Raw genomic sequence first — 12,905 nt, forward strand, 5'->3', positions numbered from 1 at the left:
TCTAAGAAAGTAATTGTTAAGCTTTGAAATTCAAAAAATACCAGAAATTGAAAATTAAAGCCCGAAGCCAACAACTCCAGCCAAGCCCAAGGCCCGCATAAGGGGGTTGGTAAAACACCAGACAATAGTAGTACAATATTAGCAGTCCATATCTTCTGCACTATCTTTCCCACTAATTAAACACGATTTTATATATATATATATATATATATATATAAATAACATAAATATCAATTCGTCTGAAAGTAATTATATTCTCTCATTTTTTTAATTATTTTATTCTTTCTTTCTAATAATATAGATAATATAGTCGATATATACATAACATTCTGTATATATATTAAATTTTTTTATAATATTAAAAAATAAGTTGTGTATTTATGTAATTTTTAGATAATATATATAATCAATTAATTATGTTGATGTTTTACCCTCCTTACCCACCCCCCAACATTTCCTAACCGTTAGATCACCATCATCAACGGTTCAGATGATCACCAAACCGAAACCCAACCACCTTACTTTGTCAGAAGGATGGCACGTGAGAAATGGACCACGGACATGTCCACTTTGGGTCTATAAATAAGACTCCAAAGTCTTTATGTAATGACTCGCAAGCATTTGGTGAAGCCAAAAAATACAAAGAGGTTAAGGCTGCTCCTTTGGACATTTCTTCAACCTCTTTTTCTTTGAGGTAATTTTCAGTTATGATAGTTGAATACTAGGCTTCTTTTTTTTTTTTTTTTTTTCTGTTTCTTTTATGTGTTTTTGTTTTTTCTTGGTGGAATCTTTTTTTTTCTAAAAAAAAAATCACGGTGTCTATGCTAGTTTTTGTGCATCTTCCTAAATCTACGGGATATCATCGGCAACTCTTTCTGTCAATGCTATGACATTTTCTTGTTTAGATTTTATGACAGATCTAGGTGTTTTTTTGCTTATTTTATTTGGGTTTTGGGGTTTAGCTTATATATGGTTTTTTTTTGGTGGGGTGGTGGTGGTGGGGCTATGTGGGGGTTTTGAAGTGAAGGTGTTAGTGAGGTTCAATTTCTCACCTTGTAATCCACTTTCATTTTAAAAAAAAGTGATGAAATTTTGATTAAGGATTTGGTCTAGTTTAGGGTTGGTTTTGTTTGAACGTGGGTGTTGAGAACAGGGAAGGGAAGGAACTGTTTCTTAAATCTGGAAATGAATTAATTTTCCTGTTAATTTTTTATTAGTTTGTCTTTCGATGAAAATTTTGAAATGCTTCTGTATTTGCTCTTTAAAATCCGTGCTTTGTACTGAAAACACTGATGGTCTTAACATGTTTGGTTTTTGTAAATCATTTTTGCTGTTTTTAGTGATATAGTATGATTAGAAGTAGTTGATTAATTTGATGGAGGCCGTTTCTTTCAAGAGACCAACAGATCTATTGAAATATATGCTTTTGTCAACTTTGGAGTAGAAGATTCTAGTTTAACTCTCTAGTGCTTTTTTAAAAATGGTAGATCTTCATCGAAATTGGTGGTCCAACTTGATACTTTATTGATGAAAGGAGGGTTCGTTGCGCTTTTGCTTTAATTTTGTCAGTTAGGATAAATTACTTTAGGTCATATAATAGAGGAATAACCCTTTAATTGAGAGAATATTTTCCATAGAATCTCTTTTCGTGGTGCATTTTCTGGTGATTCTTGTCCCAAGGAATATAGACTTGTTTAGCAAGTTGGAGAATTTGCACTGATACTTTCCGTGTAGCATCAGTTTCTTAGCATTTCATTTTAGCACTTGTGTAGCTTCTACTTTTCACTTTATTGTGCCTTATTTTATGTACTTGAACATATGTAATTGATTTAATCTTCTTGCAGGATGGAAACTTTCCTATTCACCTCCGAGTCTGTGAATGAGGGTCACCCAGATAAGCTCTGTGATCAGATCTCTGATGCAGTTCTTGATGCCTGCCTTGAGCAAGATCCTGAGAGCAAGGTTGCATGTGAAACTTGCACCAAGACCAACTTGGTCATGGTCTTTGGCGAGATCACAACCAAGGCTGTTGTGGACTATGAGAAGATTGTGCGTGATACATGCCGTAATATTGGATTCGTTTCTGATGATGTTGGTCTTGATGCTGACAACTGCAAGGTCCTTGTTTACATTGAGCAGCAAAGTCCTGATATTGCTCAAGGTGTCCACGGCCATCTGACCAAACGCCCTGAGGAGATTGGTGCTGGTGACCAGGGGCACATGTTTGGATATGCCACCGATGAGACCCCTGAATTAATGCCTCTCAGCCACGTGCTTGCAACTAAACTTGGTGCCCGCCTCACAGAAGTCCGCAAGAACGGCACCTGCCCCTGGTTGAGACCCGATGGCAAGACCCAAGTTACTGTTGAGTACTACAATGACAATGGTGCCATGGTTCCAGTTAGGGTCCACACTGTTCTCATCTCCACTCAACACGATGAAACTGTTACAAATGATGAGATTGCCCACGACCTCAAGGAGCATGTCATCAAGCCAGTCATCCCAGAGAAGTACCTTGATGAGAAGACAATCTTCCACCTTAACCCATCAGGCCGATTTGTTATTGGTGGACCTCATGGTGATGCTGGTCTCACTGGTCGTAAGATCATCATCGACACCTATGGTGGTTGGGGTGCCCATGGTGGTGGTGCTTTCTCTGGGAAAGATCCAACCAAGGTTGACAGGAGTGGTGCATACATCGTAAGGCAGGCTGCAAAGAGTATTGTAGCTAGTGGACTCGCTCGCAGATGCATTGTGCAGGTTTCTTATGCCATCGGTGTGCCTGAGCCATTGTCCGTATTCGTTGACACCTACGGCACTGGAAAGATCCCCGACGGGGAAATTTTGAAGATAGTTAAGGAGAACTTCGACTTCAGACCTGGAATGATGTCCATTAACTTGGATTTAAAGAGGGGCGGCAATAGATTCTTGAAAACTGCTGCCTATGGTCACTTTGGACGTGAGGACCCTGATTTCACATGGGAAGTTGTCAAGCCCCTCAAGTGGGAAAAGCCCCAAGACTAATAAGTGTCTGAAAGTGCTTGCCTATGTTTTTGTTCTTTGTTGTTTGTTTGTGGCTCTAGAATTTTCTGTGATTGCTTGTCTTTGTATTTCTCTTTTGACCCTATTTTGGTTATTGTCCTGTTTCCATTGTATTGGATATCTTGGGCCTTGGAATGTTAAGAAACTTAACTATATACATAAGGATTAGTGTGTGGAATCCCTAGTGTTCTTCTGAAAATATATTGAAAACAGATGCCAGATGACGAGTGCAAATGACAGTACTTGTGCATTGTAATGTTTACCATAAGATCATTCGTTTGTTGACACAATGAAATTGGTGTTGGGTTCTCTTAAACGTCTTAGGCCATGTGTTTCATTTTTGGTTTTATTCAAAATTTCAATTCTTGTCCCATATTTAGTACTACTTGATTATGAACGAAAAATTACTTTTAAAATTTGACATTTAAGGGGCACTTTCTTCAAATAAGTTAAAAGGGTACTTGAAGAAGGTTGGATTAGTTTCTCTCTTGGTTGATGGTAAACTTGAAAACTTCTAAGTGTAAAATGTGGTCTTATTGAAGAATAGCAAGTCTCGCATCCATGTGCTTCCTTTGCATATTATATTATGATGATGACATTACAAAAAATATGTATATAGCTACATTTATAATCTTTAAATAAAGTCGATTGTTTCTACCAACAAAAACTTCACGAAAATTGTCACGATCAGGCCCGAGATACTCCTGCACTCCCCAACCCCCAACCCACTAGTGATATTGTCCGCTCTGGACCCGGGTCCGCACGATTTTAAAACGCGTCACTAGAGAGTAAGACTGTCTCACTTATATATCCAGCATTCCTCTGTGTTTTGCCGATGTGGGACTCCTTCCTAAGTTGGGGTGTCACATACACCCCAATTTACGGACTTAGCGTCCTCGCTGAGGTTTGCCCCACCGAATGGGATTTGTCTACACTCAGGACTGAGGTTTGCCCCGCTTTACCGGGATTCGCCTACACTCGGTTTGAAATCTGGCCCACATCGACAGGGACGACACAAGAGCGACTCTGATACCATTTTGTCACGACCCGGCCCGAGCCCCTGGCCGCGACGGGCATCCCGAACCACACAGGCCCAAGATACCCCTGCCAATCCCCAACCCACTAGTGATATTGTTCGCTCTGGGCCCAGGCCCGCACGGCTTTAAAACGCGTCACTTGGGAGTAAGACTTTCTCACTTATATACCCAGCATCCCTCATGTGTTTTGCCGATATGGGACTCCTTCCTAAGTTGGGGTGTTACATACAAGTTGGTATCAAAGCCTAGGCTTTAGGTCTCAGGTCATGGAGCAGTGTTTAGTAGATTCTTGTTTATTGATATGTAGGTGCCCATACTTATGAACTTGAGGCTACGGAACATCTAGGAACTTTTTCCCTTTTTTTTCATTATTCGTGCGTTGAGTTGGATTAAGTCTAACTTTTAAATATTGTTTCGCAGATGGTTAAGAGACGTGGTTCTTCCTCTGGTAGTCGATTTAACGCACCTACTGGACGTGGTACTGGACATGGTTCTACCCGTGGTGGTGGTCAAGTTGGGTCTCATCCAATCAAGCCTCGAACTAGGGCACAGATTAATCCTCAGCATAGAGTTAGGAGTGGGGCCCAGCCCCAAGTTGTGGCTCCTGAGCGAGTACAGGACCAGGTTGGTCATGATACTTCAGCTGTAGCACCTGTTGCTGTACCTACTGTTATATTGCCTGCCGACCTTGTGGTAAGAGTGTTGAATGTACTGGAGGCATTGGAGCCTAATCAGGGTCGAGCTCCAGCTCCTCAGGCAACTCCGCAAACGCAAGCACAAATTCAGTTGAATGTTGGGACTTCTCAGGCACCTCAACCAATTGATTTTCGATTGCAGCTGTGGGGAAACCCAAGGATCTTAAGAATTTCATGGATCTTAAGCCACCGGATTTTGATGCTACACCATCTTCTGTTGAGCCTCAAAAGTTTTTAGATCGCTATGAGAAGATACTAACTACCTTGGGATTGAAGGAGACTCGTGGTGTAGAATTTACCACTTTTCTATTCTCAGGATCTCCCGAGGCTTGGTGGATTTCCGTTTTGAGGGGTAAACAAGTAGGCTTACCACCAATCACTTGGTCAGAGTTTTCATCTATGTTCTTGGACAGATTTATTCCCTTGAGCAAACAAGATGACATGAGACGCCAGTTTAATGAGCTACGACGGGGATCTATGACTGTTACTGAGTACGAAGCTAAGTTTACTGAGTCGTCTAGGTATGTTCCATCTTTAGTTGCAATCAGAGGGAGAAAGTAAGACGATTTGTGGATGGACTTGAGGCTCGTTATCGTGGTTCAGTGATACGCGATTTGCGAAATGGGTCCTATTTTGAAGTGTTTGACACTGCTCTTCGTTTCGAGTCCTATTATGAGATGGAAAGAATTAATCAAGAAAACAAAAAGGCACGTAATTCAAGTGTATTTAGTGGTTCTCAATCTGGGGGCAATAGTAGTTTTTATTATGGGCAGTCCAGTCGTACGCATTCAGAGTTCGTGGGATAGTCTTTGAGGAACAATTATTCAGCTAGACAGGGTGAACAACAGATGCAGAGGAAAGGTAACAGTTCTTATCAGTCAAGTCAGCATCCGTGGTGTTTCAATTGTGGTAGAAATCACAGTGATCGTTGTTACGGAACAAATAGGGCTTGCTATACTTGTGGTGAGCAAGGACATATTGCTAAGTTTTGTCCTAAGGGAGATTTTGGGTCTAGTCAAGCTACTACTCAGGTTTAAAGAAATGTTGCAGGAGCACAAACCCAAGTTCAGCTGGCTAGAGCTGCTCCACAGGGTGCTTATGGACAAAATTGACAGGGTGCGCAATTTGCTCAAACAGGGGGTGGACCATCGAGATTCTTCGTTATGGCTAGACAGAATAATGAGGCACCTGATGCGGTGGTCACGGGTATTATATTGTTAATTCTCTTGAGGGATATTTCTTTATTGATCTTTGTTCTACGTATTTGTTTTATCCTCATATATTGTTTTATTCTTATAAAGAAGAGTTGAGACTCTTATTGTTCTATATATGGTTATGACTTAGTAGGGACACTTCATTAGTGGATAATGTTTATGAATATTGCGTGATATCTATTTAGCACAGGGGCACCATAGTTGATCAACTTGTGCTACCTATGTTTGACTTTGATGTGATTATGTGTGTGGACAGGTTGACATCATACTATGCTTTGATTAGTTGTTATCCTAAACTTATACGTTTCTATTTTTCTGAAAAAAACCACCTTTAGTATGGAAGGGTATGATCCTTGTGACTCAAGGATAATATTTTATGTAAGGGCACAATGAATGGTTGATCATGGGTGTTGGTGTTTTATTGCTACTGTACATATGATGCATGAGTTGAGAATGTTACTATTGGCAACTTTCCGATTGTTCAAGAATTTGTTGGTGTATTTTTAGATTTATTTTTCCGAGCTACCTAGGTTGCTCATAGTTCATCTTGCTTTTCATTTGTCACGAGCGAGTTAGATTTCTACATTTATTTGATGTTTCTCATATGATTGTTACGTTCGAGGACGAACGTTATTTTAAGTGGGGGAGAATGTAATATTCCAATTTATTATTATTTTTAATGAAGAGTTAATTGGTAATTATAACCAATAATTGATATTTAATTAAGGAATTAAAAGAGAGCAAGCCAAAGGTCTAATCTTTTCCTTCAGTTTCACAACTGAAACACTACAAATAGAACTCTAGGGTTATTTCTTTTTATCCCATTATTCTGGAGAAGGAAGCAAAGTAATATAGAAAGGTGGCTTGATAGAGATTAACTGTCAGGTATGAGATTTTTCTCTATATTTCGCCTAAATTAATTTTATATAGTGGTAACGTTCTTGTCGGGAAAAAGAAAAGGAGAGAAAAAAAAAAGAAAAGCTGCCATGTATGATCGAGAGATATTGGACATAATTTGTAAATTGGAGATCTCATGGGTGGGTGGCTACTACTGTAGTGAAAGAATTAACATTGGTTAATGCTAATTAGGCAATGGGAAAAATACATAGAAAGAAAGGAATCAAAGTATGTAACTTCGGGCACAAAGTATATTTTCTTTACACATGTTGTTTCAATTTTCTGTTGTTAACACTTTAAGCAAATCATTAGGGAATATTCATGATGAGGTAATCATTAGATATTGATGAGTGAAATCGTTGGCTAGTATTTTGAAATTCTTTGTTTGGCAGCCTTCCCTTGTTAGATTATCCTTAATTCATGGGTTAAGGTGTGAGATATTAAGATTTAAGTCTAAATTTAAAAGTTAGCGATGTTGAGACTTAACCCCGAATAATAGAATTGATATTGTTATTTAATATTGTTGCGTAGATTGAAGCCATTGGAGGCTAGTTGATTGATGTTCTATGCATAGTGAGGTTGGAGAACTTGTTGTTAGCGAGGTACGTGAGACTTTAAGCTTTGGTGCTTGCTTTTTAAATTAATTTTTAAAATATATTTTTATCTGTCCAGTCCATGTGTTGGGACGAGCATGTGTTTGGCAGAATCAACGGTCTTTAAGGCTAGCCGCATATACTTTATGTTAAGAATACTAATTCTCCTTTTACAAATTATTTTGTGATGCAATATGCTTGTGTACTGTGAGATTGGGGCATTGTGTATGCTTCTTAATTCCTTTGAGGCATTGTGTATGCTTCTTAATTCCTTTGGGGCATTGTGTATGCTTCCTTTGAGCATTGTGTATGCTTGTTGATTTTATATGGGACATTGTGTATGTTTCCCTTGAGCATTGTGTATGCTTGTTGATTTGATATGAAACATTGTGTAAGCTCCCCTGAGAATTGTGACTCCTGATATATTTGATACATTGTATATGTTGCCCGAAACTTCTTGTGTTGGCTAATTACTTTGATTTCAAATGGTGATAAGTGCTTTGTATGAAATTGTATTGAGATATATGGTTCTTGAAGAAGGATTATTGAGCCTCGTTGGTTACCTTATTATGATATAGTTCATGTGTAATAACTTTATGTTCTTGGTGTTGTTGTATTTTCTAATACTTGTCCCAGGAGCACTTAAAGCAGCGAGCCGATAATCTTACTGAGTTATATTTACATATTACTCACTCCTTACTTACATGTCTACAGATACCGTTACGGAGGGAGAGATTAGTGGCTGACGGTTCTTACACGTGAATTCCATTGCTGAGGTGAACCTTCCCAATTGGTCGTGAAGGCTGTCATTCAGCGTTAGATCTTTTAGATTACATTTCGTTTTGTTGGGTTTGCATGCCCAAAAGTTGAAATCATGTAACTCTGTTTAGATGCTCCATGAACTTAGAGTGGGACTTGGGTTAGAGATTTGATATCTAAACTACTGTCATTTTCATAAAACTCTAAGTGGTATCTTGTTGGATAGTTACTCTGTGTTAATGATTATTTTATGCATGTGGGGTTGTATATGTGTGTTTGTAGACCATGGAAAATTGGTTCTCCCGACAAGTGGTGTTAGTGGGAGCCAGTCACGTCTAAGGATTATTTTGGGACGTGACAAAAATGTTCGTTCTATTTCAACTCTAATGAGGTTAAGGTGTGACAAACTGGGCTTTGACAAAACCAATTCACTGCAACTACATTTTGAAAAACTTTCGGTCAGAAAGATTGAATGAGGCTCCGTCAAACAAGTTATTTTTTCAAGATTTTAATTGCAATTTACTACTTTGCTATACTTGGTCCAAGTTATTGATCTGTAATTCCAGCAACAAGCAACGGTTTCCCAAAGGTGTAATATTTTTTTGGTTTCTGAACGAATACTGCACAAATAAAATACATCCAAAAAGCAAAACGAAAAGAGAAAGAAAGAAAATGTAGAACTAAAAGCTAAACGAAAATTGTGTAGAAACGAAAAATTCTTCAGCTCATTAGGATTGGTATGATAGGGCCTAACCCCCTAACTCAGGATTGGTATGGTAAGGTCTAACCCCCGAATATTGCAATTCACGTTGAGGTTTTCAATCTATTATTAATAGAAAATCACTAGACGCCCGTCTAGTGGTATGAATTCGATTGGAGAAAGAAAAGAAAAAAAAAAGAAGGAAAAAATTGTTATTAATAAAAAAGTGATAGATCGAATACGATTCAAATAAAGGACGTTAGGATTGAACATTGGACCCTTGAGGCTTGAATATTGGGTTTGCCTCAATCATTAATAATATTAAAATCAGAAAATCGTAGTAAAAGATCTTTCTTACATATCGTATCATATCACGTAAATTTTCTCTATGGATGAAGTATAAACTTATTTGTCACCAGTCTAATGTACAAAAGGAGCAGCAGAGCTACTTAATTGGGATCATATATCAAGCTTCTACATACAAATGAACCAGTTGCATCATCACCTTCTTTGGAAGTTCAACTTCCCAATGAAAAATGCGAATAGACTGGCGAAAACTAGGGGGTGTGCAATCAAAACAACACCTACAATAGGCAACTGGTCGTGGTGAAATCCAAAATAGTCCCTAACAAAGGCTGCTACCGTTTTCTTATCTCCAAACACGGTAATCTCTGTATCTACATCTCCATATTGTGAAGTGAGCATCCCATTCAACGTCCATGATGTAGGTATTAGGTAATAGAACCAGATCCACCATTTTGGGATTTGCTGGAACGAAGCAAAAAGAAAATGATGGAAATGTGAAAACACACGTACGCACTGCGGTAATTACAAAATACTCATTGATTTATACATTCTGAACCACTTACGGCTTTAGGCATCAAGAATCCAGAGAAGAGGTTGAACATCGTGTAAAAGGATGACTGAAGAATCGCAGCTACTGGGTAGTTTGGTGTCATTGAAACAAGCATCATTCCCAGGTATGTGAAGTACAACAATGCGCAGAACATCGAATAGAAGTACCAAAAAACTTTGTGAGCCGACCAATAATATCCAATCATCGGATATGTGATGACAGTAAATGTAAGTGCTTGAGCTAAAAGATATGGAATTTCAATTGCTACCTACAAAATCAAGGCATTCAGATTCAAATATGAAGCAGTGAACCATTAAAGACAAGTGTAAGATTTGGCATTAGTAAATCTCCTGGAATGTCAACATGCCGATTTTGGAACCCTTATATTACCTGTGCTAATGCATAAGCCCATGAAGCATACATCCCCGCAAATCTTTCCCTGTATAGGACTGATCGCTCCGTGGTCACATATGGTAAAACTGAAGATGAATTACTTATACCAAGGAAGATAACTGCAGCGTACATAGCACCAAATATACTGAAGATACTCTGCTGGTCATCTCTGTCAAGGAGGAGGAAGAAAAAACAAAAAGCAGTCTAAGAAAATAGTCAAACATTACTTTTGGTATAAGCATGTTATTTAGAAGTGGCCACGGAATTTCCATGATGATGTATAAAGTTTTAATTCCCACAGTATAATGAAGCATGTTGTTGATAATTTAATGTAAGCGTTGGTTGAATAGTAATTTATCATCTCACAGTTTCGTTCCCTTATCCCAGAAGAGCAATCCAAAAACAATGGAAGAAAAAAGCATGTGCAAATAGCGCTTCAAATTGTATGGAGGACTCCTCCAATAGGACCAGTATTGCTTCCAGAAGCAAGTCTTGAATTGTCCCCAACCATTCTGTGAAAACTGCGTGGGGAAATGCAAGTCTTCTGAACCAGCTGGTGGGAAAGTCAGTTTCTTTACAAGCTCTTTGTTATTTCTACAAAGAAGTGTAAACCAAAGAGGAATCATACATTAGTTATATGCCAAATGTGCATGTAAGTGATACAATGTGGAAGATGCATTTTAGAAATAATGCAAAGCTAGATGAGGTGAAAAACTAACCTGTGTAGAGCAGAATTCTTATATACTTCAGCAAAATCTATGCTAATCTCAGCTTCGCTAGATGTTGATGCAACCTCTAGCATCCATGTTGCTGGATTGTAGTTTTTCTTTATTTTTGGCACACCAGAGATATCCTGTCAAATGAGAAAAACAAACAGCAGCCTCAGATACTATGCAAATAAGCTACTATTATTGGCTTGCTGCAACATTCATAAAATGGGAAATTAGTGCACCTCAAAATATTCAATCATTTTACAAGAATTTCGTCCGACTGGTCCCCAATAAATCATGCGCCCACCAGTTTTCAATATAATCAGCTGCAAAAAGCACATTTCAGACCAATAACTTTTTGATGATGACCATGAAGGACACGTAGTTATACAAATTGAAAGATATTTCTACGTAGATGTCTTTACTTTTGCTTTAAAAGTTCTTCTGTATTACTACAAACATGTTATAAACGCATATTTTTCTTGTTTAAATTAAATACTATTAATTTTTTAATACATAAATAACTTATAATAATTAATTAGGGGTGATATAGTAAAATCACGGCGCAACTCTTGAAGCAGCCATGTCGAAACCAATGTTTTAATTAAATATTATGAATTTTTTAATACATAAATGACTTATAATAATTAATTAGGGGTGTTATAGTAAAATCACGGTTGAAGGAGGTCAACTTAATTTAATTAATTTATCATTTTATGTCTATTTTATCTTTTAAATAATATGATTAAATTTTTAACACTTAGATAACTCATAATAATTAATTATAAGCGATATTTAGAAAAATTATGGTTGAAGCAGCTACAGCAGACATGTCCTCTATTTTTTTAATTAAATATTATTAATTTTTTAATATATAAAAGACTTGTAATAATTAATTAGGGATAATATAGTAAAATCACTGTTAAAGCAGCTGAAACAAACGTCATAAATATCTATTTTTTAATTAAATATTATTAATTCTAATATATAAATGACTTATAATAATTAAGTAGGGGTAATATAGTAAAAAAAATATTAATTCTAATATATAAATAACTTATAATAATTAATTTAGGGTAATATAGTAAATCACGAAGCAATTAGGGATAATATAGGCAGACATGTCATCTATTTTTTAATTAAATATTATTAATTTTTTAATATATAAATAACTTATAATAATTAATTAGAAATGATATAGTAAAATCACGGTTAAAGCAGATGAAACAAAAGTCATAAATATCTATTTTTTAATTAAATATTATTAATTCTAATATATAAATGACTTATAATAATTAATTAGGGTAATATAATAAAAAAATATTATTAATTCTAATATATAAATGACTTATTATAATTAATTAGGAGTAATATAATAAATCACTGAGCAATTAGGGTAATATATTAAATGACGAAGCAACTGATTTTCTTAATTAAATATTATTAATTTTTAATACATAAATGACTTATAATAATTAATTAGGGATAATATAGTAAAATTACGGTTAAATCAGCTGAAACAAACGTCATAAAATATATTTTTTATTTAAATATTATTAATTCTAATATATAAATAACTTATAATAATTAATTAGGAGTAATATAGGAAAAAATATTATTAATTCTAATAATAAATGACTTATAATAATTAATTAGGGATAATATAATAAATCACGGAGCAATTAGGGGTAATATAGGCAGACATATCATCTATTTTTTTAATTAAATATTATTATTTAATACATAAATGACTTATAATAATTAATCAGGGATGATATAGTAAAATCACGGTTAAAACAGTTGAAACAAACGTCATAAATATTTATTTTTTAATTAAATATTATTAATTTTAATATATAAATGACTTATAATAATTAATTAGGGATGATATAGTAAAATTACGACTAAAGCAGCTAAACAAACGTTATAAATATCTTTTTTTTTAATTAAATATTATTAATTCTAATATATAAATGACTTATAATAATTAATTAGGGGTAATTTTTTAT

General features: G+C 35.8%; 2 protein-coding genes across 2 annotated transcripts in view; one reads left to right on the top strand and one right to left on the bottom strand.

The window, feature by feature from the left end:
• Window positions 1–533: 533 nt before the first annotated feature.
• LOC107839736 (S-adenosylmethionine synthase 1) lies at window positions 534–3,220 on the top strand. The gene is made up of 2 exons (XM_016683350.2): window positions 534–694; window positions 1,845–3,220. Exons 1-2 carry the CDS (start codon window positions 549–551, stop codon window positions 3,022–3,024), a joined length of 1,326 nt encoding a protein of 441 aa, XP_016538836.2. The 5' UTR covers window positions 534–548; the 3' UTR covers window positions 3,025–3,220.
• A 6,016-nt stretch (window positions 3,221–9,236) lies between these two features.
• Window positions 9,237–12,905, bottom strand: part of LOC107839735 (pleiotropic drug resistance protein 3) — a gene marked incomplete in the record, with an annotated part of 11,309 nt that continues 7,640 nt past the window's right edge. Inside the window, 6 exon segments of the mRNA XM_047394784.1 lie at window positions 9,237–9,705; window positions 9,807–10,061; window positions 10,184–10,355; window positions 10,553–10,780; window positions 10,906–11,039; window positions 11,139–11,222. Of these exon segments, the coding sequence (XP_047250740.1) occupies window positions 9,439–9,705; window positions 9,807–10,061; window positions 10,184–10,355; window positions 10,553–10,780; window positions 10,906–11,039; window positions 11,139–11,222 (1,140 nt within the window).

Source organism: Capsicum annuum, chromosome 8 (genome assembly GCF_002878395.1).
Source record: "Capsicum annuum cultivar UCD-10X-F1 chromosome 8, UCD10Xv1.1, whole genome shotgun sequence".
Classification (NCBI taxonomy): Eukaryota; Viridiplantae; Streptophyta; class Magnoliopsida; order Solanales; family Solanaceae; genus Capsicum; species Capsicum annuum.

What these genes read in the sequence shown, in the direction of transcription:
- LOC107839736 (XM_016683350.2), top strand. Translation starts at nt 549, where the DNA reads ATGGACCACGGACATGTCCACTTTGGGTCTATAAATAAGACTCCAAAG. An exon ending in TCAACCTCTTTTTCTTTGAG is followed by an intron (nt 695 to 1,844) that starts GTAATTTTCAGT and finishes ATCTTCTTGCAG; the next exon opens with GATGGAAACTTTCCTATTCA.